The sequence below is a fragment of the Lycium ferocissimum genome, chromosome 8 (assembly GCF_029784015.1).
Source record: "Lycium ferocissimum isolate CSIRO_LF1 chromosome 8, AGI_CSIRO_Lferr_CH_V1, whole genome shotgun sequence".
Lineage (NCBI taxonomy): Eukaryota > Viridiplantae > Streptophyta > Magnoliopsida > Solanales > Solanaceae > Lycium > Lycium ferocissimum.
Genome location: NC_081349.1, coordinates 41,996,785 through 42,022,897, shown reverse-complemented (window position 1 = coordinate 42,022,897; position 26,113 = coordinate 41,996,785). Strand labels below are relative to the sequence as shown.

Sequence of the window (26,113 nt, the reverse complement as noted above, 5' to 3'; positions counted from 1 at the left end):
GGTTAGAAGATAGTTTATCTGTTCTACGTAAAATAATATTTTTAATTATATAAGAAATTGCTATGTACTTACTACACACACACATATATATATAGAGAGAGGAACTGGTTCAAATTCGTTTGATGAAGTTTGATTTTATTTCCAGCATATTTCATATTTCGGTCAATAGTTTTGCTTTCTCACCCAAAGTAAAGTTTTTGTGTCATTTTGAAATGAGATTACGACAATAGGCTATGACTTTATGGAATACCCCTATTTTATTAATCCTCATCAAATATTAGAAACTTATTCATTCAATAAGAAGTTTTTTTCAACGAACTATTCAAAAAATCATTGTTTTGTTCTTTTTAATTTGCCATTTCTTCTTTGTTTCATGCATATATCAATTAAAGAGATAAAAAAATCCATGATTCTCTTCTTACTTTACATGTTTATTAAAGAAAAATAACAAACAGTTTCACCTGTATTATTCTATTAGAATTTGAAGATCAAATTTTAAAAGTCCTGTCTTAAAATATCATAAGTAATATTTTACAATTTTAACATGCAATGACGTGCTTTACTACCGCGCGAAGCGTGGTCAAATTGACTAGTATATATATATATATATATATATATATATATATATATATATATATATTCTATAGGACCTCATATCATAAAAGATTAAGTTTATCCACATATCCTAGTCACCATTTTACAAATTTAATTGTTGCTCACAATCCGGGGTAAACAATAAGTACTTTATTCTCTCGTCATGGGGGAAGAAGAAGAGAAAAAAGAATGTTGTAGTTGGAAGGGTGTGCAGTGTAGCAATAGAACAGGACACATTATGGTTCTTGATATTCACACTCCGCAGCCTATGTTCAATGGTAATGAATACTTGAGAAGTAATATTGCTCCTTCATTGCTTGAATTGCAGCATCTGAAGTATCTGGACCTTAGTTACAATGTTTTTGGTAGAAGTGGAATACCAGATTTCATTGGTTCTTTTCCAAGACTAGAATACCTTAATCTTGAGCATGCTTAGGTGAAATTCCTCATACTTTTGGGAACCTTACCCATTTGCAGATTCTAGATTTATCTTGGAATCAAATTACAGGACCTTTGCCAAACTTAAAAACATTTTCAGCATTGAGAGAGTTGCGTTTGAACAATAACCAATTCAAAGGTATATTAACCCTAAGTGTCGGACAACTTTCAAAGCTTGAGAGATTGAGAGTCAATTCAAATTTCTTAGAAGGTTCAATCACAGAATCACATCTGTCAAACCTTTCTACCTTAAAAGAGTTGGATTTATCATATAATTCGTTCTCTTTTCAGTTGGAACCTAATTGGATTGCTCCTTTTGAGTAAATATCATATCACTCTCCCGTTGTGAAATGGGGCATCATTTCCCACAATGGCTACGAACACGGAAGACTTACTCCTATCTTGATATCTCTTTTGTTGGTATATCAAGTGTAGCTCCCAACTGGTTTTGGGATCTTTCTCCTAAAATAATGTACTTCAACATTTCCAACAACAAAATAAGCGGAGGGGTCCCTGATCTGTATTCCAAGTTTGTAGCATCAAAGGAATCTAATTATCCAATGATGGATTTTAGTTCAAATAATTTATCAGGTTTAGTGCCATCATTCCTTTCCAACTTGAAAACATTGAACCTTTCCAAAAACAAGTTTGTTGGAGCAATTTCTTTCCTGTGTAAAATAGCCAACCCTTTGTTCCGCATCATTGAACTCTCAAATAACCTACTTTCAGGAGAACTTCCCAATTGTTTGATGAAATTTGAAGAACTAGCCATCCTTAATTTAGCTAACAACAATCTACATGGTAAAGTTCCTAGTTCTGTTGGTGCTTTGCACGATATCCAATCTCTACAATTGCGGAACAACAATTTTAGTGGCTATCTGCCAACCTCTTTGATGAACTGTTTTGTGTTGAAAATCTTGGACGTGGGGGGTGGGGGGGGGGGGGGGGAATAAGTTAAGTGGAGAAATTCTATCATGGATTGGCTCAGAATTAAAATTCTTGGTTGTCTTAAGTTTGAGAGTCAACAAGTTCAATGGAAAGATACAAATTTGTGTCGTCTGAATGAAGTCCGCATTTTGGATCTTTCTCGGAACATCTTATCAGGAGAAATCCCACGATGTCTCAACAATTTCACATCTTTGCTTCAGGATGATAGTTCAAACTCAAGTTTTCTTTTTGATTTGGGTGAAAGTAATGAATATGGCTTTTACTCTTATGCTGAAGATTACATGGGGGATGCATTAGTTCAATGGAAAAGCAGTGAGTTTGTGTACAATAAGACACTTGGGTTGTTGAAGATAATCGATTTTTCTAGTAACGATTTAGTTGGAAGAGTTCCTGAAGAAATCGCACAATTGGGTGGTCTACTTTCATTAAACCTCTCAAGAAATAATTTAACAGGCAATATCATAGGAGGAATTGGAAAGATGGAAAATTTAGAATCCCCTGGTCTATCTGAAAATCAGCTCACAGGCCGAATTCCCACAAGTCTTGCTCAACTAACTTTCCTAAGCGTCTTAGACTTGTCGAGTAACAACTTGTCAGGGAAAATTCCTTCAAGCACTCAGTTGCAGAGTTTTGATCCCTCATCATATGCAGGAGATAATGAACTCTGTGGCCTGCCACTCGCAGAATGTCCTGGAGATACGGATACTCAAAGCCCTTCTGGTGATCATAGCAGAATCAACAATGTTGATGAAGATGGCGAGATTTTGTCTATTGGATTTTATGTATCTGTGGCGAGTGGATTCATATCTGTGGCGAGTGGATTCATACTTGGATTTTGGGGAGTGATATTCACTTTAATCCTCAAGCAATCATGTAGAGATGCTTACTTTCAGTTTTTGACTAATGTCGAGAATTGGATCTTTGTGTCAACATTGTTGTCTCTACGCAAATTGAAGATGCTCTGGAGTTAACGAACAACAAGGTTCTTTTTATTTTGCCTTCATTTTTAAATATCTCACAAGAATTTTATATTTTTACCTGTCAATTTTGATTGTTTATTAATTAGTGCTTTTCTGCTCAAACATTTTACAAGTCCCGTTGCAGCTGATAAACTGTTAGAAAACCCGTATTTAATCTTTCACAGTCTGCCATAAGCATATGTTAGGTATCTTATTTTCTTTTAGCTATTTTGAGCCTCTCTACCGCCCTTTGAATTAATAATGTCATAAGCATCTGCTAGGTTTATATGTCTAGCTTCTTTCATTACAGAACTTTATGTCTGTGTTGTCATGACCAATGGTGTTATGGAGTGTGTAGTTTCTCAAATCTTAAGTTGCTATTGATCACTCTCAAAATTGAATTAAAAAAAACTTCCATTCACAATGTTGTTTGGGAGCAAGTATATCCTTTAACCAGGGGTGAAGCTAGAATAATTTGATCAAGTGTGTAACTAGCTAGTTAAAGGAGTCCGCGACTTAAGTAGCACAAAAAATAAAAAGTTGTACCAAACTAGTGTGAAAAAAAAAAAATTCCATTAGTAGTATTCACGCACGAAATTCGTGCGTGAAAGGATAAAACTTGCAAAAATGCGGTTTGAGCCTTTCACGCATGAAATCGTGCGTGAAGGAAAACTAATGTTTTTTTTTTTTTTTTGCGTTACCTTTCCAAACACGTTTTTTTCCATACTTTGGGCAAAGATTAGTCATATTTCAAAATTCTAAAATATCAATATTTTATATAAAATTTAATATCTTTTTTTGCGTACAATAATGTCGGCTCATTACATCAAGTCCACCTAAACGTTTGGATCGTCGTTTTAGGGGTTCTAAAGTGCCCGAAGCAAGTTTTGAAACTTGTAATATTTATAGGGTTTTGATTTAAGTGTTTTAATAATAATTCATCCAATACGAGAGGTTTATACTAATTAAAAAATAATTCATTCCATTTAATTACAATACTAATTCAAAGCAATACAATAATAAATTACAATTACAATAACAATACAATCTTCAAGTTCTAGAGGCTCTATTACTTGAGACGTGCTTGTACTACCACGGCCTTGTTGCCCACACGAACGCTTGTCATGGCCATATTGCTTACATATAGAGCACTTGCGAGTAAGTTCTTTCACTAACATCCATTTGATTGGGTCTACGACTCCGTGAGTTAATGCCCAATTTTCTAATGTAATCCTTGTTAGCAACCATCGAAAACGGCTCGTTTGGCCAATAAGCTTCATTACCAAGTGGGTGGAATTGGCCGGAATATGCTCTAAGGTAACTTTGGACCTTGTATTCCCCCGCCACATAATTTGTTACCGTTTTTCTCATTCTCTCGAAGCACTTGACGAAGCATGAGAACACGGCGTGTGGTACGTTGCCACTTACCACAAGTGCATATTCTTGTTGCCTCGTAAACGGTATGCACGTTTCCACCCTTACCGTTATAATAACCCGTCCTAACTTCATACACATGTTGAATTGGGTCATACTCGGTCATTTGGTGGCGACATTTTTGTCTATAATGCTCCATAGTTTTGAAGGGCTTTGGCATCCATGTCCCGCGTCGGCTAATATCGCTACGGCTGCCTTGTCTAACAACAAATCGCTCCACCACTTGCTTGAAAGTCATTCTCACCATTGCGGTGACAGGTAGTCCTCGACGATTTCAACAATCCATTGAAAGACTACGAGTTTGTTGTGAGCATGCCCCGTCTTTTCCTCCGTGGCATGAAGCGTCCATTTTGAACATCGAGCTTCATCAACCAAACGTATGCGGGTTCACTCACATCGGATCCATTTTTGCGACCCATTTTCGTTGTTGATGCTCCATGTGACCCACATCAATTTGTTTAGAGTGCCATTGTGAAACGTTGATTGCAAATTCGCCTTCAAGTGCCTTAAACAATATCGATGGTAAACAAAGGAAAGCCGCCACCACGTAAATTATCCATATTGTGCAATATGCCTTTATGACGATCGACAAAGACGATGCCGGTACGATCCTTAATAACATGAGTTTTCAAATGGGTCAAAAAGATCCCCCATGTGTCGTTGCTCTCGTTAGCGGCAATTGCGAAAGCAAGAGGAAATATTGACCCATTGGCATCCATTCCTATTGCAATTAGGAGCTTGATGTCGTAGGCACCGTATACATGCGTACCGTATGGATATCACGGGTCGGCGGTGAGCAAAACCATCGATGCATGGTTTGAATGTCCAAAATACGAAGTTGAAGATTTTACCCTCTATAAGTCGCCACTCTACAACGGTACCGAGTTAAAATGTTGTAGAGCTGCCATATACCTTGGCGACGATCGAAAAAAATGCCAATTTCCAAAGACCATCTCAAAAGCGCGTCTACGCCAAATCCCTTTTTGTTGCTTATAGTTTTACTATATACGGCTTGAACGTTTTAATACAATCTTTAATGGGGAACACCGCACAAATTTAAACAAACAACTTTTAGTAATAATCTTTCAATTGATATAAGACATATAATGTACTAGTAGGATAAGTTACCTTGGCGTTTCGGCAATGTCTTTAAGTAACACTTGAGCAATCATGTTTGTATCTAAATTATAATGATCTGCTCGATTTTCTTCCATATCACAAGTGTGTCTTTCGCGAAATTTTGTGATAGCCCACATACCATCGAGGCTTAACAATTCCCCGAAGCAACCACTACAAATTTCGATACCGTCGTCTACAAATTAGCCTCCATATCTTTGAGGTTGGTGATCAACCTTAAACTCTCTCATGTCCTTAAAACAATAAATTTTGACATGACCCGTTGCAAAGCTTTTTTGGATGCGAACAACATTCCCTTTGCAAGGTAGCATCGATCTTTGTTGAGATCCTTGGGTTCAATCCAGGTTTTTAAGCGACTATCATAATCTTCTCTTGTGAAGACAAATGCATCATCACGACCCTGCAGGCTATCAAGATAAGGGATATTGTTAGAATGCCACTGAATTGGGCTTTCAGAAGTTGGGTTTTTCAGCCATCGGTGGTGGTACGTCTTGGTGCATTGGTTGTTGTTGGTTTTGGCTTTGAGGAATATTGTTGGTCATACCAACTTGAACATCATCATCGTCTTCATCATGGTTACCTCTGCATTATTAGGTATTTCATCGTCATCACTTGATGATGACTCATAATAATTAGGAAAATCTTCATTATTAAGTGCATTCATCCTCCTACATGAAAAGTAACATATTTTAAATACCAACATCATACATATATATAGATAATTTAATATCAAGGTGATGAACTTACTGTTGTTCATAAGTATTGTCAAAAAATACAGCAACGTATTGTCAAATCAATCCTTTATGTGTCATAGATTCCTGAAATTGTCATGCGTGGTGTGTTGTCAAATCAATACTTATAGTGCGCATTAAATTGGTGCGCAATATAAAAGGTAGGCGGTAGTTGCACTTCCACGCACAGATTTTGTGCGTGAAAGTGCAAAAATCTTATTATACACTTTCACGCACAAAATATGTGCGTGAAAGTGGACTCTTCAGCCTAAACCCTAAAATGCACGTAACGTGAAAGTGGGAAAAAAAAATTTTACACTTTTACGCACGAAATTTGTGCGTGAAAGTGTAAAAATTTTTTTTTCCCCACTTTCACACGTTTTTTAGGGTTTAGGTGGCATTCCACTTTTCACGCACGTTTTGCGTGAAAGTTCTAGAACTTACGCCCAAAAGTGAAAAAATATGCAAAAAAATTTATGATAAATTTAAAGACTAAATATGCAAAAAATATATATTATTTACGATAAATTTTACAACACTAATGTATATACACTATCGAGGATGGGTCCCACATGTAGTATGCACCGAGACTATCCCTGGGCCAAGGCTCGCACCATCCCCACCGGGCTCGTCATCGTCTCCATCGCCCTTTTTCCTCCCTAATGCCGGCGCTCCAACTCATGATCATCATCTCTTCGCACGACCGTGATCCCTTAACTAGAACGTGCTTCTTCGGATACGATCCCGCCGGCACACTCGAACCTCGAGCCGAGTTAGGTGCGGTGTCTCGACCTACCTCGTCGGGCGTCGCCGCCTCGAGTAGTACGAAGGATGAACCTGAAAAGTATATAATAATTAGTACCATTCATTATTTATATTGAATACATTAAATAAACAAATAATTAATAAATTACTTTACTTTGTTGTAAAAGTCAAACCTGTGTGTCGACGGCCTCCTGAGATGCCTGGTGAGAGGGCTCTGACGGCCTGCCGGACGGTGATGCGGATGGTGCCATATCAAACACGAAGTCCTCGAACATGGTGTCGTCGAGCGCAAATGTGAGCCACCACAGATCACGGCGGCCGCTCACCACTGTGGATCACGAAGCGGTGGATGTGAAAGTGAAGGCCGGGGCACGTAACACGAAAAAAGGAGTCAGGGCGTATATAGAGGTGTACGTAAGTCGACGGCGGGAATGAGAAGTCGATGGGATATCCGTAGTCGATGGAGCCTCGTCACCTCTGCCCGGCCCTACCGCCTCTGCCGACGGCCACCGGCTCCTCGGCGACCACGACCACCTGCTGCCCCAGGTGGGGCACGGGAACACGCTCATGGAGACGCTCAAAGTCATGTGCACTCTCGTACCGATCTCGCAAGCTCAATCATCCGTCTTTGCCGCATACTCCGCCCGTCTCGGGGACTCGTACGGGCGCGTGCTCTCCTGCGCATCGTCTGAACGGTCCGTACTCGCATATGTTTGCAAATATTAACAATTTAATAAATTTGTAAAGTAGTACATAAGACGATGGTTTAAGTTTAAGACTAATAAAACTTACCGGGCGCCTCGTACGCTCCCCGCGAGCTACATATCCCAATCCATCCGGACGACGCCTGGGGGTTGCCCAATGATGCGAGTGATCCGCGTGTGCCACTCCATGTACACATGGATGGGGGTGTCATGTCCGACCACCGCTAGGCTCGCCATCCTCACATCCCAACTATGGACTGTCACGTATATGGAGTCGCCACGCATCATCGACGCCCGCACGCTCGTCCCTCGTATAGTGGTCATGCTCTCCCAAACCGTAGCCGCGGGTATATTCGTACATACCTAACCGCCGTAACACGCGATCGGGCGCGTGATACTGGCAACGATATCCATATGTATCAATGGACACCGCGACATCCACATGTGGCGACCTACCCACAAAACGCGGCGGACTCGTCAAAATATGATCATACGGCGTCCGTATAAAAGCACAGTAAAAAGAATTGAACTAGTTAACAACATAAGACTAAAATAGTAGTTATGTGGTCTAGCGTGTGAATCAAAATATGAACATACCGTGCCAACGCCGTCATGCGGTCTGGCCCGATCCCCAAACGGGAGAAGGGCGTGGTGCGTCTCCGCGCGTCGGCGTCGCCTCGCGACCATCTCCGCGCGTATGGCATCGGGACGTAAGATAGTCGGCGGGAGGGTCGGTGGTATGGTGAAAAAGGTCTCGAACCTAGTCCACACCCATATCTGATATAGTCAATTAAAAAAAGGTCTCAGTCGTCGTTTTAAAAAAAAATATTTTGTGTATAATAACACGCACTTAAATATATAACCTGAAGGAGCGAGCAAAATGCAGGGACCTCTACCCTCGTGCCCATAGAACATCGGCGGAATCCTCGATACATGTAGCCCGGCACGGCGGCGCCCAACTATAACATCCTATCTCGGCGAGATCGTCGATATACCGAAGATACCTCGAGCTCGTATGCGAACCCGGTGTTCGGGAATAGGATGGCCCCGAATATGATGAGTGGTATAGACGCGCACGTCGATCAACATCGGCTTTGAGCGTGTCCTCTCCAATCGGATGCGCTGCATGTCGCGAGGCGCAAGTGAGCATAAAGGGCCGACAACAAAAGCCGACTCGGCCGGATATATGACCATCCAGGAGCGGCGAAACCGGTGAGCCTAATCAACTCGTCTCGGTAAGGCGGCGACACGGGAGGCTCCTCGATATACAATGGGCGTCCATCAACTCCGTAGCCCATAAATGACCTCCACATCCGAAGGGTAATGGTAGCCTCACCGGTGCGGAGATGAAATGTGTGCGTCTCCGGTCGCCACCTCTCAATCAATGCGTCACTAGCGACCTATCGTGCTTGTGCCCGACCAACTTCGACGCACCGTAGATACCGCCCCGACGTAGTATATCCGGACACGAGGATGTGGGGGGCGGCGGGGGGGGCTAAGATCTCCCATCGAGTCCCTAACCGGGTACGGACTCGTGACTCGAGTGCCCGGTCGGATGTCCATATATGTTGCGACCTATGCTCGGGGAAGATACAAGAACTCTCGGTCGAAGGGCCCGGATCAAGAGGGTGGTGATCCATCTATTTTACGCATTTTATATAAATCATTAACAAGTAGTATTAGTATTAGTATTAGCTATGTAATCTTTTATCGAAAATTTTATTAAAGATTGTGGTGACCCATCTGTTTTACGTATTTTAAATAAATCATTAACAAGTAATATTAGTTACGTAATCTTTTATAGAAAATTATATTAAGGGTTTTCAATCCTAAGCTACGGGTTATGAATCCTAAACTAAGGGTTTTCATTCCTAAAATATAAAGATGAGTTAAATAATTAACAATTAGTTAGGATACAATTAGTATAAATAATTAATAAATAAACAAATAACTAACAAATCAAATAATTAACAAGTTATTATCATATATTTAATAAATAAACAATTAAGTAACTAATCAAAAAATTAATAAATTATTATCGTATATTTAACAAATAAACAATTAATTAACTAATGAAACAAAACAATTAAGAAATTATTAACAAATAAACAATTGGCTTAGCAAAAACAAAATAAATAATTAGCCAGTCTAACAATTGAAATAGCTAGTCTAACAATTAATAAATACTTAAGTCGCTAATCCAATAATTAACAAATACTAAATAAACAAGCAATAAATAATTAACTAATTAACAATAGAAAAACAAATAAAAAAAAAAAAACCAAAAAATGGGCAGTCCCAACAGTACGACTGCCCAAAAAACGCAAAAAAAAAAAAAAAAAAGGAAAACGAGTAATCCACCACCGTTATACAATGACCATGCTTAGATAATAATATATTTAACAATGTAATAGAAAATTTGTAGTGAAATACCTAGATTGAAGCTTTTTTTTTGAGTTTTTGAAATGTGTTATACGCCGCTCTATTCCGAAATCCAACCTTAGAAACTTGTTCCTACACTTCAATATACCAAGAATATTGAGTTTTGGATTGAAAAATAACACGAAATTATAGTTTTAAGGGGGTTGGGACCACTGAAAAAAGGGGTTAATGGCGGGTGGGAGAGGAGACGTCGCGATCTGTGGGGAAGATGAGGGGCCGATTTATGGTCCCTCATTCACGCACGAATTTCGTGCGTGAAAGGCCAAAAGTGAAATTTTGCACTTTGGTCCTTTCACGCACGAAATTCGTGCGTGAATACTATTAATGGAATTTTTTTTTTTTTTGCACTAGTTTGGTACAACTTTTTATTTTTAGTGCTACTTAAGTCGCGGACTCTAGTTAAAGTTCACTCCAACTGAACCAGTTCAAGAATAAATTGAGTTGATACAAACTTAATCCTTAATTAGATGGCATAAAATTGAAAGCCAATTCAAATTTTTCAGTAATTAATCTAAGGAAACACACACGTCATTGTTAGACACCTATATATTTTGATTGTTTTGAAGTAACTTTATTGGAAAAGGTAGCATGTACTCATCATTTAATAGTCATATCTTACTACACTAAAGAAATATTTGAAGCATAATGTAATGAACCCATATTGTATTGAAATCTGTTTTAAAAGGCGGGGTGCAAGGCAACGCATTTTACAAATGCCTCGGCTAGGCGTAAGCGCCGAGGCACGGGGCATAAGCCCCATGAGTACTTAATTTTTAGTATTTCATAAATAATATAATTACAATAAATATTTTTAAATAGGTAAAATTACATAAAAAATAAAAGAAAACTGTTAATAAATGATATATATATATATATATTCTCTATGTGTGTGTGTTTTTGATCCTCACATTAATCAAAGCAATTCATGATATGCCACTTACAATTTGTAATTATATATAACATGTTTTTACAAGTATAAGCAATACAAAGAAATAAAAGCTATTATGAAATGCATATCAACTCTTAACATCTTAACTTTCAAATAATGAAAAAATCACAATTTCTTAAAGCAATATTATTATTATACTATTCATTTTATCTCCCTATATGCAAATAATCAATAAACTTTATCAGTATTATAATTAAAACGTAACTCATTCATGAATAAAAATAAAATCTTTCAAATAGCGAAATAATTAAATATGATATTTTTTATATATAGGACAAAGACCAATGACAAGTGAAAATGTACAATTCGGCTATGTATTTTTAAATGAAATATTAAGTGATATTCATCCTCATGATGTTCTGAAATAGTAAATATGCAATACTACGACTTGTTATTTGAGTGACACCCAATCTTCTTATTTCTATAGAGGAAAAACTATTAAGTATCATTCATTTGTTAAAGAATTATGAGGGTCAACGATTTCAATTAAGGAATTTAACATATAATTTGTGTAAGAACTGTTAGGCAAACCCCGAGCGTTGGACGTTAGGCGTATTTAGGGCGTACAGTTGGACGCTTAGGGCGTAAACCTCACAGGAACTAAGCCCCGCACGTGAGCTCCGGGGTGTTTTGCCAGTGCCCCGCCCCGGAACGAGTCCTGAAACTGCCTTTTAAAACACTGAAATGGATAATTGGAATTACAGTTACAAATATAAGAGGTTCATGTTCAAGCTATTACAAATGCTCCAAACTAGTAATCTAATCTTCCAACGGAAGAAGAAACAAAAAGGAAGAAGGGAGGGAGGTTCCAGAATTAACCTAAGCAACTAAGAAAATAAAGAGACAACTTCATAGCATGGGCCCTAATAGATTATATTCCTCTTATATATATAAGCATCTTCTCGGAGTCCCAAATGTAATTTGACATCTTCACAAATGGGCCCTCCAACTTAGTTAATTTTTTTTTTTTCTTCTGTCTGGATTGCCCTTCAAACGCACTGGTCTTTAATTTTTGTCCCTCAAATTGATTGTCTTTAATTTTTGGCCTTCGCTTAAAAAAGTGGCTGAAAATACCCCTAGTTTCTGGGTTCGAACCCCCGCTTAGTCAAAAAAAAAAAAAAAGAATTTCGGAAGGCAAGGCTTTTCGCGAAACCTCTGCCTTAAAGCCTAACATTTGCCCAAAATTATGCCTATTTGGGCAAAAGTTATGCCTTAACTTTAGGGAAAAGTTTGCCTTAAGGCCTAACTTTTGCCCGAATAGGGCTAATTTTGGGCAAAAGTTAGGTCTCTAAGGCAAACTTTTCCATAAAATTAGGCAATAAGGCCTAACTTTCCGAATAGGCCTAATTTTTCTATGAAGCTCTCCCGTGCGATTTTTTTTTTTTTTACTGAGCCGGGGTTCGAACCCAGAACCTCGGGGTATTAGGTGAAGGGCAAAACTTAAAGACCAGCAATTTGAGGGCCAAAAATTAAAGACCATCCCAAATAAGGCGATTGTACAAATTGCCCGTAACACATAAGTTATATGTTTTATGTGAAGACTTGCCAAAACGAACTTGAAAAAAACCGAGAAAATCAAAAAATCCAAGAGAACTGAGAGCAAAAACCCCGACTTTTATTGGTTTGGTTTGGTTTATAGATTTGAAAACCCAACATAATTGATTTGGTTTCGTATTTGAAAAACCCGAACCAACCAGGCTTATGTACACCCCTAACTACGACTTTATAAATAGTTGAAAAGTCAAGCAACAAAATTATTTTTCAAGCATTATTTACTATTTTTTTTCTTTTTTAAAAGTACTACTTCATAATTTTATCAACGATTAAGATTGTTTTTAAATATCTAATCCTTATTTCACATCTTTGAGCCATCGATAACTAAAGTCAGAACTAAAGTTTGAAAAAAAAAAAAAAGTCATCATTTAATTTAAAGTGGAGAAAATAATTTCCTAATGTCACTTACCGATTCCTATGTCAGAATAGTTTCCTATAATCTTGAACATTTTTGTAAACCTGGGGTTAGATTTCCAACTTAACGAGAATCTATTATATAGTCAATCCTCACTACATATTTAAAGAATTTGCATTTACTAAAAAGCGTGGCGGAATGATTGATACCTTATCGCCTTTAATCAGAACTTGAAACTCGGAAACAAAAAACTTCTTTACTCGCCTTAGGCCTCATTTGTTTTCATTAAGATTAAGACGTCTGAATCTGAATGCATATCTGAATGATTAAGATGTTGTCTCTAGGTCTGAACACTGAATGACTAAGACTGTTTGTTTTTCAACATCTGAATGTGCATAATGTATTCATTTAAATATAATAAATATACAATTCAAATAAAAAATAACTAAATATCAGAAAATAAATACAATAAAATAAAATATTATTTGATAAAAAATGAAACACTTATGTTCACTAGTAATGGTGGAGATGAGTTATAGTCGTGGTGGGTGGTGAGTGGAGGTGGAGGGGTGGGTGGGTGGTGGGTGGTTGGGGTGAGGGGTGGGACGTAATGGGGGTGGTGTGGAGTGGGGTTGGTGATGAGAGGTGGGGGTGGGTGGTGGGGAGCGGGGGTGGGAGTAGAGGGTAGGTGGGGGTAGAGTGGGGTTGAGTGGAGGGTGGGGTTGAGGGTGGAGCTTGTGGTAAAAAAAAAAAAAAAAAAAAAAGCATAGAAGAATACCTCTTAATGATATTAAGACTTGGTTTAAGCTCTTAATGATTAAGACCTATTCAGACCCAATAAGTGCTAAGATTTTAATGCAAACAAATGAACTTAATAGCCTAAGGTCTGAACCATTCAGATTCAGACCTCCAATAAGTGCAAACAAATGAGGCCTTAGTAAACTTACAAATCTGAATTAGTCGAGTCACTGGATTTTGAATATTTAAGATAGAGGTGTTTTTACTTTTCAGTAGAAGAAAAAGAAGAAACAAAATGTTAAAATTTTCTCTCCTACACCCATTTTTTGAGTTTTGGGCCAAAATTATCCCTTAGCTATGAGAATAGGTTCATTTTGGTTCCTCAAATATAGCTCTGAGCATATTTAATCACTTATCTTTAGGAGTAGGTTCATTTTGGTCCCTCAAATATAACGCTTAGCATATTTAATCCCTTAACTATGCTAAAGTGGAGCCCTTTTGGTTTTCCTGATAGAACCCGTTTAAAAAGTAACGGTGCTAAACCTATATGACACTCACGTGGCTTGCAAGAGGCTAAATCCATCAGACAAAAATACTAAACTCATTCGCCTTCCCCCAACTTCATATGAAGAAACACTTCATCGGAAAAAGCCCTAGCCTCTCTGTAGAAAGCTTCAATTGGTTGGAAGAAGAAGAAGCTGATTTTTATAACTGGCAGAAACTTTATCTAATATATTGAAATTTGTATTCACATGCTTCCGGAAAAAATTGGAGCAGTTCCACCAATTAAGATAATTTATAACAGTTGTTAAAAAGAATTTTGATTTTTTTTTTTTAATATTTAACCAAAAAAAAACATTATATTCACATGCTTCCAAAATAAGTGGAACGGTTCCATGTGTGCAGCCAGATTACCGTTAAAGAGTTGGTTACCAACTATATGATCCAAATATTATGAGTTGCTTTGCTAATATCTTATATGAGTTGTATTTTTCCAGAGAAATGTCATTACTCTATTTTGCCTTTTGTCCGATAGATTTAGCCTCTTACGAGTCACGTGAGTATCACGAGGGTTTAGCGCCCGTTACTTTTTAAACGGGTTCAATTAGAACAATCAAAAGTGCTCCACTTTAGCACGGTTAAAGGATTAAATATGCTTTAAAGTTATATTTGAGGACTCCCATGGATAAAAGATCAAATATGCTCAGGATTATATTTGAGGGATAAAAATGAACCCAAAAACTACCCATCTTTCATCATCAAACAAAAAGAGTAAGAACCAAGAAAACAAAAATTAGACGTTCCTTCTCCTTTTTCTGTCCAAATTTGGATTTGTCTCCTATTTAGCTCTGAGTTCTTTGCATTAAAACTTGAAAATCTAATAGTTAAGCTAAATACTATACGTACCTATTAATGTCTTTTTCTCAGTCGGCGAAATTTCCTATTGTTTCTTCTTCCTTGTCACCTACTGCTCAAGAATTCAACTGCAACTACAGAAAATTCCTTCAAACTTTCCATAAAAAAGTTAAGGTTAGCATCTTTTTAACTATTTGCAATATGGGTCTTTGGGAATCTTTCCTCAACTGGCTTAGGAGGTAATTTCCTCTTTACATTTTCTAATCTTTTTTTTTTTTTTTTTTTTTGTTGTTGTTGTTGTTGTTTGTTAAAGATACCCCTTTTCATTATGTATGTCGTAAATAATCAGTTTATCTTGATTTTAACATGATAAAGATCAAAACCTTATAGGGAATTCTGATAGGCATAATACATAAACAGACCGTCAAACTTGGGCTCAGCTGACAAGTTATACGCTCCAACTTTGTGTGTGCACAAGTAGGCACCTCAACTTGTATAAAGTTGAAAAAGTAAAGTCGTAAACACAAATGCTGACGTATCACATAAATTTTGGAGGTGTGTAGATGATCATTTTTTAAGTTAAGCGTGCTCAACGGGCAAAGTGGAGACAAGTTGTGGTTTGTGCACACCCAAAGTTGGAGGGCATACTTGCCAGTCGAGGCCAACGTTGAGGGCCTGTTTATGTTCAGCTTGAGGGCCTGTTTATGTATTATCCCATTCTGATACTGTATATAAATGATAATGGATTCTCATGATTGAAATTAAATAGGCTGTCCATACATTATTTAGAACAATAGACTCAGGGTATTTCTTTTTTAGCTTTTTGTTTTTGGGACACTTGACACTTCTCTTTTAAGCTTTGCTATTTAGTTGAATACCTCCTTGTATTAATTGATGACATCGCCTTTATTTTATTTGGTGTGAAGTTGACATGATTGAGCTTAAATGAAGCGGTGATGATTCATATAGACGACATCTAACTTGTTTGGTACTGTGGTCGTGGTAGTACTAGTTGTTTTTGTTGTTGTTATTTAGTTGATTCTTCCTTGTAATTAACTCATGAAATATTGTGAAAAAAACAAATAATGAAAGATGTCAATTTGGAATGTTGAACAAGTATTTGCTCTTAAAACTACTGGTAGCACTTGTTGTTTTCAAATTGTGATGTTTCACCTTATTATAAAACTTGATAGGGTTGATAAAGAAACTACTTTGTATTATCTTTTTAAGTCCTTACAGATTAGATTATAAGTTTATTGAATTTAGTTTTGGCTCGCCACCACGACATTCTATGCTCTTGTTGCTTCTATTTCGAAATCGACAAGCCTGTCAGTTTTTCTAAAACGGAAAATTTGGGAGGTGGTAATTGTGAGTAAAAGTTGAACAAGCTTTTCTGACGCTAATTATAAGATTGTGATTGAAAAGGAAGTCCAATATAGTATGCATGTCAGGAACTTTGGCAACTTCTTTGTAGATAATAATGGAACAATGAGAACACACATTATAACAGAATGGTCTATTTAAAGAATTATATTGAGTATACCAATTCCAAATGAAGGAAGAGGTAGAAGAGAATCAATCACTATATTAAGTGCTGATACTCTTATTATTGAATGTGCTATGTTTTGGATAAAATGGGACAAACCTCAGAAAGTATATTATTCAATTTTGCGCCCTTCTGCGCTCAAATTTATTTTGTTGAAAGAACCTTTTCTCTTACATATATTTGCATTATGTGATGAAGAATGACACTGTTGATGCCACAGCTTCTGATTTGCATTCTTGATGAAACATGCAAGAAACCTTTTTCCTTTAACCCTCATTTGTAATATAGACACAAAAAAGATTAGCTTTTTGCCTTTGTTGTAGGTAATTCACTAAATATTTCTCTAATTTTTGTTTCAGTGGAACTAGTGCTCGTAAAGTTTGAGTCTTTGCAATTGTAAGAACACAAGTGAATTTTGGTTTGCCCAATTCCCTAGAAAATTTTCAAAAAAAATGAGCACTTTAAACTTTAAACTGACTCTTTCTACTGCTTTATTGGCTCCCACATGAGCATATATGATAATCAAGAATGCTTTTTTAACAGATCTGCATGTTTGTTTCTTGAAAATAAAGTTTTTTTTTTCAGTCAGATGATTTATGAAGCCCTTGAAGTTAATAAATAAAAAAGACAAGTTTTTAATCTGCTTTCTTGTCCAGCTTTGTCTTTAAACAGGAAATGGAACTTTCCCTTGTAGGCCTTTAGAATGCAGGGAAGACATCTCTTGTCAATGCCATTACTGTAAGGACCTTATGCTATCCTTTTTCTTACCTCGTATCTCAACTGTTTTTTTAATTATTTTGACTGTCCTATTTTCTCACATTAATTATTTTGACTTAATCAGACTGGGGGCTACAGCGAGGACATGATTCCAACGGTAATTCTCAGTCTCATTGAATCTGCATAACAAACCTGCTTTTTTTTATAGTGAGTTTCTTTTGCAACCAGGTTGGGTTTAATATGCGCAAAGTTACCAAAGGGACTGTGACTATTAAACTCTGGGACCTTGGAGGCCAAAGGAGATTTCGTACCATGTGGGAACGCTATTGTCGAAGTGTCTCTGCAATAGTGTAATTCCGACATCCTCCCCTCTGTCCTTAATTGTCTTCATTTGTTTGCCTTTAATTTCATTTGCCTTCAATTCTGAGCTAGGGGTGTCAAATGGGCGGGTTGAGCTGAATTTGAGAGGGTCAATATGGTATAAGTTAATAAATGGGCGGGTCAAAAGTTACTTGGTCTGAAATGAGCTAAAAAGGGGGTCATAACCCAACCCGCCCAATTGTTACTTAGTTTTAATTTCTTTGTTTGTTCTTTTATAATTTTTTAAGTGCCTAATAAACTATTATATCAAATTAAAAAAAAATGTCTTTTTGAGAATATTTTGACAAGATTTCTCATTTGTCAATTTGGGCTATAGATGGGTTGGACTAGTAAATGGGCGGGTTGGACGGGTCATGTTTTCATGGCTAATTTTGTGACCCCCTACTTTAAGCCTATAATATACGTGTGTAAGCTAAGAGCATAGTATTTACAATTGAGTTGGTTTTCCTCTATGTATACAGGTATGTTGTAGATGCTGCTGATAGAGATAGTATTCCTATAACTTGAACAGAACTACACGAACTTTTCAAGAAACCTTCTTTAAGTGGAATTCCCCTGCTTGTCCTCGGGAACAAAATTGACAAATCAGAAGCTCTTACTAAACAGGCATTAATGGATCAACTGTAAGTAGGAAAAACATTAGTTTTCGTGTAAGAAATCCCCCCACCCCCCTTTTCTCTCTCCTCTTCCTAATTACTCGTAATGTTTGTTGTTTCAGAGGTCTTGATTCAATCGCGGATAGAGAAGTCTGCTGCTACATGAATATCCTGTAAGGATTCTGTAAATATAGATATAGTTATCAATTGGCTAATTAAGCACTCGACAACCAAATGATGTTAGCTTCAGAGTTGTTGGATGTGTAGAAAGTAGCAATGTGGAAAAATAAGCTTAGTGTTTGAGAGTCCTCAAGTATTCTGCAGAAATCTTTTCTGCTTGAACAGTTAAAATTTTGCCACGTAATAACTTTCTTGCTTAAAAGTTGGTGTATCATGGAACTGTATTTTGTATTTGTGAACTTATTCTTTAATCTCTACTTTGTACATAAAAAATTGTTTGTCTTGCTTCATGACTCTACTGTTGCATGAATAGGGCAGAAAGTATGAAAAGATGTACTTGATCTAATAAATTAATAGGAACATTAGACTTGAGAAACTACATACTAAGCTAGTCTAGTAATACCAAGCAGATGCTTATGACATTATTAATAGGGCTGTAGATAGGCTCAAAATAGCTTTAAAAAAAAAGAAGATAAAGGCACCTAACATATGCTTATATAAACTTTGGATAATTCCGTTTATACGAATTTTCTGATGCAAAGGACCTCCTGGCCTGAAGAACAACTGATCAGTTGCAACCTGACCTGTAAAATGTTAGAGGAGAAAAATCTAATTAATAATCAATCAAAAGAGAGTAATAAAATTACTAAAGGCCTTGTGATATTATTCAAAAAAGAAAGTTAAAGAAAGAGAACCTTGTTGTTCGTTAACTCCAGAGCATCTTCAATCTGTGTAGAGACATCATTGCTGACACAAAGATCCAATTTGCGACATTGCTTAACAGTTGAAAGTAAGCGTTTCTAAATGATTGCTTGAGGATTAAAGTGAATATCACTCCCCAAAATCCAAGAATAAAGCCACTTGCAACAGACACATAAAACCCAATTGACAGAATCTCGTCATCTTCATCAAGGTTGTTTATTCTGCCATGATCAGCAGAAGGGCTTTGAGTATCTCTATCTTCAGGACATTCTTCAAGTGGTGAAACACAAAGTTCATTGTTTCTTGCATATGAAGAGGGATCAAAGCTTTGCAATTGAGTGCTTGAAGGAATTTTTCCCGATAAATTGTTACTCGACAAGTCTAAGACACTTAGGAAATTTAGTTGAGCAAGACTTGTGGGAATTCATCCTATGAGCTGATTATTAGATAGACCAAGGGACTGTAACTTTTTCATCTTCCCAATTCCTTCTATGATATTTCCTTTTAAATTGTTTCTGGAAAGGTTTAGTGAAAGTACTCCATGCAATTGCGCAATTTCCTCAGGAACTCTTCCAACTAATTCGTTATTGGAAAAAATCGATAATCTTCAACAATCTGAGTGTTTTATTGTACACAAATTTACTTTTTTTTCCATTGAACTAATGCATCCCCCATATATTCTCCACCACGATAATGCAAACCATCTTATGCAACAAAACCAAAAAGAATGCTTCAGTCTAAACTATCATTCTGAAGCAAAGATGTGATATTGTTGAGACATCGTGGGATTTCTCCTGATAAGCTGTTCTGAGAAAGATCCAAAATATGGACTTGATTCAGATGACACAAACATGGAGGTATGCTTCCATTGAACCTGTTGACTCTCAGACTTAGGACAACCAAGTTTGTCAAGTGCGAGCCAATCCATGATGGAATATCTCCACTTAACTTATTCCCCCCAACGTCCAAGATTTTCAACATTATACAATTCATCAAAGAGGTAGGCAGATAGCCAGTGAAATTGTTGCTCCACAGCTGTACAGATTCGATGGACAACAAAGAACCAATGGAATCTGGAATTCTACCAGATAGATAATTGTTGGCTAAATTTAGAAGGATAATAATAAACGTGTCCCTCAAATTTGGACCTCAAGATTTCAAAAGTATGCCTCCAACTTTGAGTGATTCGCGCACAAGTTGGAGGTATGCTTCCATTGAACGATCTCCACTTTGTCAGTTGAACACTCCAACTTACAAAATGATCATCTAGACACCTCAACTTTTATAAAGTACACCACCAAAATTTATGTGTCACGTCAAAGATTTGTGTTTTTTCAACTTTATACAAGTTTGAGGTGCCTACTTGTGTACATTCAAAGTTGGAGGACATACTTGCCATCTGAGGGCCTGTTTATGTATCACGCCAATTTAGAATGACTAGTTCTTCAAATCCCATCCAACAATCGGGAAGTTCTCCCGAAAATAGGTTGCTTGATAGGTCAATAGAGCTGAACCAGGGGTTGGCTATTTTCCATATGAAAGAAATTGATCCGACAAATTTGTTTTTGGAAAGGGCAATGATGTCAAGTTGGCAGGGAATAATGGCACTAAACCTGAGAAATTATTTGAACTAAAATCCATCCTTGGAAAACCAGATCTCGTTGATGCTACAAACTTGGAGGACAAATCAGGCACCTCTCCGCTCAATTGGTTATTGGAAATATTGACGTATCCTAGTTTAGGAGAAAGATCCCAGAACCAATCAGATGCTACATCTGATATACCAGCGAATGAGATATCAAGATCTGAGTAATTCTTCTGAGGTCATAGCCATGGTGGGAAATGATGTCCCATTTCACAATGGGATAGTCTTATAACATCTAATTCAAAAGGCAGAAACCAATTAGGCCCTAACTGAAAAGAGAGCGAGTTCTATGAAAATCCAACACTTTTACGTTGGAAAAGTTTGAAAGATGTGATTATGTAATTGGATCTTCCAAAAGATTTGTATTGACTTCCGATGTCTCAAGCTTTGAAGTCATCCTACACTTTGAGGTGACCCATAGACACCTTACTACTTTTTAAGCTTTCTCTCTTGTTTCGCCAATCTAGTATTGCCATATAGGAGAACTTCCTTTATGGGTAGAATATCTTTGAGCCTTTCGCTTCCTCCTTATACTAGATTTTGACTTGAATTCCCCCCGAAAGCGAGGAAGAGCAGCCCCTAAGACCCTGAAGCGAAGGGAGGTGGAATGCAACTCTTTCAATGCTGAGAATGTTGTTAAGTTTGGCAAAGATCCTGTAATTTGATTCCCGGATAAATTGAGAACTTCGATCTTGGAAGTCTGCCCATAGCTTTCTAGGAAAGATCCATTCAGTTGATTCTCTTGCAAGTTCAAACTTTTTAAGGAGGAAAATCTGGTAATGTCAGGTAGTGAACCACTAAGATGATTGCCAGATAAACTCAATTCTTCAAGTGATGTTTCTGCTTTACCAGACAAATGTAGAAGTAATTCAGGAAGTGGTTGGTTGAATTTATTCGATGACAAACCAAGGGTTTTTAAGTGACTCAAATTCCCAAAAGCTTTGGGCAATACACCTTCTAAAGTATTTGCAGCAAGTTTAATGACCTCAAGATGTTTCATATAACCAAAGGCTTCAGGGATGGGACCTCTTAAATGGTTAGAAGAGAGATCTATGGCAATAAATCTTGTACTCAAGTTGAAAAACCACTGAAATGTAAAAGAAAAAGCTCGTTTCCATTGAGATTGAGATGGGAAAGCAAACGGTAAGAGACGTTAGATGAGAGGTGAGTTGTTGAAATGATTGGATCCGGGAGGTCACAAGTTCCTAAATCTATTTTTTCTAGAGAAGGAAACTTAATAAGTAGTTGTAACCAATAACGGTTTCAATATGAACCATATTAAGGTCAAGGTCACGTAATAAAGCAAGACGAGGAAGCCACTCAAGGCTCTTCGCTACTAAACCATAGTTCAGGCTAAGATCAAGAATCTGCAAATGAGTAAGTTTCCCAAGATTGTGAGGGATATGATCACCTACGAAGTCAGTAGACTCAAGATTAAGGTATTCCTGTCTTGGAAAAGAACTAATGAAATCTGGTATTCGACTTCTACCAAAATGATTGTAACTAAGGTCCAAGTACTTCAGATGCTGCAATTCAAGCAATGAAGGAGTAATATTACTCTCAAGTATTGACGACTATAAAAGTATACAGGCTGTGGAGTGTGAATATCAAGAACCACAACATGCCCTGTTATATTGCTGCACTTCACACCCTTCCAACTGCAACATTCATTTCTCTTCTTCGCTCCCCCAATATGAGAGGATATCATAATTATCTATCACACCTTGCTTAAACTTGAGAAGAGTTTGTCTCTCGCTCTCAATGCACAAAGTTCTACGAGTATCCCCTTCTGAACTTGTTCCAATAGCAAGTCCTATGAATACTGAAAATGCAAAATTGACAAGTAGAAATCTCTCAATTTTCATCATTTTGTGCAAAGTCAATCAAGTTGCAAAATAAGTAGAAAAGAAGCAATACAATAGTAAGTTAAGGCTGCTTTATGTCGTTTCCCTATAGATAACCAAATATATAGCCTTCGGTGTCTAAGAAAAAGAAAAAAAAAAAAAAGAGATTTACAAGGTTAGACTTGGTCTTAGGAACACAAGTTGTAGGAAAGCTAATATCAGTTCAGTGTTCCATTTTGGTAGTGATACAGAAAATTCAAGGACCCGGAAATTTTTTAACCCAAAATTTTTTTTGGAACCAAACTAACCCGTTAAAAAATAAAATAAAATAACCAAAGTAGGCTTCACGCACATAATCTGTGCGTGAAAGGGCCAAAGTGTAAATAAGGCTCTTTCCCCCGCGACCCCAACCTTTATTCTTTGGAAATCAAACTCAAAATTAAAGTTTTTTTTCGTACTTTGACCGAAGATTAGTCACGTTTCAAAACACCGGAATATAAATATTTTATATGGAACTTAATATTTTTTTTAGTGTACAATAATATCGGCTCATTACATCAAGTATACATATACATTTGGATCATCGTTTTAGGGATTGTAAAGTTCTCCGAAGTACGTTTCAAAACTTGTTATATTTAGGTTTAAGTGTCATATTTTATAGGGTTTTGATTAATCTCTTTTGTTTTACTCCCAAAGCTATGAAAGTACTTTTTTGGTTCAAGAAAGATAGAAAAGAAAAAATTACTCTGCTTTGTATTAGGTTTTTTTTTTTCTTTTTTTTCTTTTGTGTCTTTTTTATTTTGTTATTGTATTGTGTAATCCGCACCTTTTGAATGTGCAAAAATAAATATAATATTTAAAAATAATTCATCCAATACGAGAGGTTCATAATAATTGAAAAATATTTCATTCCATTAGCAACGAAATACATCATTAAATTACAATAGACTTTAAAAAAAAAAAATCAAGTTCTAGACACTCTTCTACTTCTAGATGTGCTGCCACCACGGGAGTTTTGCCCACATGAATGCTTATCATGCCCAAATTGCTTACATGTGGAGCACTTGCGAGCGTAAGTCTTTTCGCTAACATCCATTTGATTGTGATAACGGGTTAGCTTGTTTTTTCCCAATTTACGGATATGCTTCTTGTTTGCAATCATAGAAAACGGCGCGGCTAGCCAATAAGCTTGATCACCAAGGGGACGGAAGTGGCCGGAATATGCTTTAAGGTATTTTACGACCTTATATTTCTCCGCCACATAATCGCACATGTCCGGCCATTCTCTCAAAGCACTTGATCGTATGAGAACATGGCATGTGGTACGTTTGCCACTTACCACAGCATGATTTTGTACGCTCGAACGATATGTTTGTTTCCTCCTTTGCCGTCGCAATAACCCGTTCTAACTTCATACACTCGTTGAGTGATGTCATACTCGGTCATTTGGTGACCCTCTGCCTTTCTTCTATAGTGCTCCATCTTTTTCTAGGGCTTTGGCATCCATGTTCCGTCCTCGGCTAACATAGCTCTGGCATGCCTTGTCCTATCCGTAAATCGCTCCACGACCTGCCTGAAAGTTAGTCTTATCATTGCGGTGACAGGTAGTCCTCGAGTAGATTTGAGGAGTCCATTGAAAACTCCGAGTTGTTCGTTGAGCATGCCCCATCTCCTTCCTCCATCAAGATAAAGCGTCCATTTTTCAACTTCTAATTTCATCAACCAAACATATGCCTCTTCACCGACTTCCCTTAGCAGCCTCCATTTTTGCAGCCCATTTTCTTTGTTGATGCCGCATCGTTAAAATTTCCCACATCAATTTGTTTACAGTCCATTTCCAAATTTTGTTTGCAAATTAGCCTTTAAGTGCCTTAAACAATATCAATGGTAAGCATGTGGAGGCTGCCACCCTTCCAAAGTACGCATATTGTGCAATATGCCTTTATGACGATCCGATAAGACACATATGCCCTGACGACCCTTAATAACATGAGTTTTTAGACGAGTCAAGAATATCCTCCATGTCTCATTGCTCTCGTTGGCGGCAATTGCGAAAGCAAAGAGGGAATATTGACCCATCGGCATCCATACCTACCGCAATTAGAGCTTAATGTCATATCGCCCATATACACGGGTCCCATCTATCGATATCACATTCCTGCAAGCAAAACCATCAATACTTCTGGTTTGAATGCCCAAAAGATGAAGTCAAAAATTTTCTTAAAAGCCGCCGTCATACAACAAAGTTGTCGGGATTAGCATGTTGTAGAGCCGCCATATACCCCGGTAACGCCTAAAAAGAGGATTCCCAAGTTCCAAAGATCATCTCAAAAGCACGTGTACGCCCGAGAAATCTCTTTCTCTTGCTTATGATTTTACCATATTTGGAGTGGACCATGCTAATACAAGTTTTGATGGGCATCCTGCATAAGTTTAAGCAAACAACATTTAGCGATGATATTTTAATTGCTATAAGATATATAATGTACTAGGTCAGATAAGTTACCTTGGAGTTTCCTCAATGTGTTTAAGTAACACATGAGCAATCATGTTTATATCTAAATTAAAATGATCTGCTCGACTTTGTCCCATATCACAAGTGTGCTTTGGGTGGAATTTTGTGATTTTCCACAGACCATCGGGCTTAACAATTCCCCGATGCAACCACCGACAGCATTGAGTATGTCGCTTACAAACCAGCCTCCATACCTATTTGTTTGAGTCATCAACCTTAAACTCCCTCATATCCTTTATACAATACATTCTGACAGCCCATTGCAATATCTTTTTTTATGTGAACTGCATTCCCTTTGCAATGACGCATTCATCAGTCATGGGATTTTTTGGTTTAATCCACATTTTTTCTCGACTTTGATCATCATCTCTTGTGAAGACAAATGCATCCTCACGACCTTGTAGACTGTCAAGATATGGAATATAGTCAGAATGCCACTGCATTGGGCTGTCAGGAATTGGGTTTTCCGCCATCAGAGGTGGTACGTGGTGGTGAGTTTGTTCTGGTTGGTTCTGGGGACTAAAATGCGTATCTTCTTCATCCCCTTCACTATCTTCATCATCGGTGACCATTGCATTATTAGCTGGTTCATCGCCATCACTCTCTGATGTATCCACATAACTTGGATAATCAGGTCCATCTAAGAAAGGCCTCCTCCTACACGATAAAAAACATATGTTAAATTCCAAATTCAATATATATATTATTTAACATCAAGGTGATGAACCTACACATATTGAGAATGAGCATGGTGTGGAGAATGATCAACTCCACCAAACTGAAAGGACTGCCTTTCATCCATAGTTGGTACCGCTGGCGAGTTTTGATAATAATCAGCTGCATGGAACTGAGAATTATTATAATAATCAGCTCCATTGAACTG

General features: G+C 37.3%; 3 protein-coding genes and 1 pseudogene across 3 annotated transcripts; 3 read left to right on the top strand and 1 right to left on the bottom strand.

Moving 5' to 3' along the window:
• Nucleotides 1–757: 757 nt before the first annotated feature.
• On the top strand, nt 758–1,356 carry LOC132066371 (receptor-like protein EIX2). The gene is made up of 2 exons (XM_059459694.1): nt 758–986; nt 1,103–1,356. The coding sequence occupies exons 1-2, from the start codon at nt 758–760 to the stop codon at nt 1,354–1,356; spliced, it is 483 nt and encodes a 160-aa protein (XP_059315677.1).
• Nucleotides 1,357–1,382: 26 nt separating this feature from the next.
• Nucleotides 1,383–2,951, top strand: LOC132066370 (receptor-like protein EIX2). The gene is made up of 2 exons (XM_059459693.1): nt 1,383–1,955; nt 2,046–2,951. The coding sequence occupies exons 1-2, from the start codon at nt 1,383–1,385 to the stop codon at nt 2,949–2,951; spliced, it is 1,479 nt and encodes a 492-aa protein (XP_059315676.1).
• Nucleotides 2,952–15,305: 12,354 nt separating this feature from the next.
• LOC132066964 (ADP-ribosylation factor-like protein 8c) lies at nt 15,306–18,582 on the top strand (annotated as a pseudogene).
• A 2,752-nt stretch (nt 18,583–21,334) lies between these two features.
• LOC132066369 (receptor-like protein EIX2) lies at nt 21,335–25,422 on the bottom strand. Its single transcript, XM_059459692.1, has 4 exons — nt 25,413–25,422; nt 22,593–22,693; nt 22,146–22,445; nt 21,335–21,958 (listed from the first exon to the last, which is right to left on the bottom strand). Exons 1-4 carry the CDS (start codon nt 25,420–25,422, stop codon nt 21,335–21,337), a joined length of 1,035 nt encoding a protein of 344 aa, XP_059315675.1.
• Nucleotides 25,423–26,113: the final 691 nt, after the last annotated feature.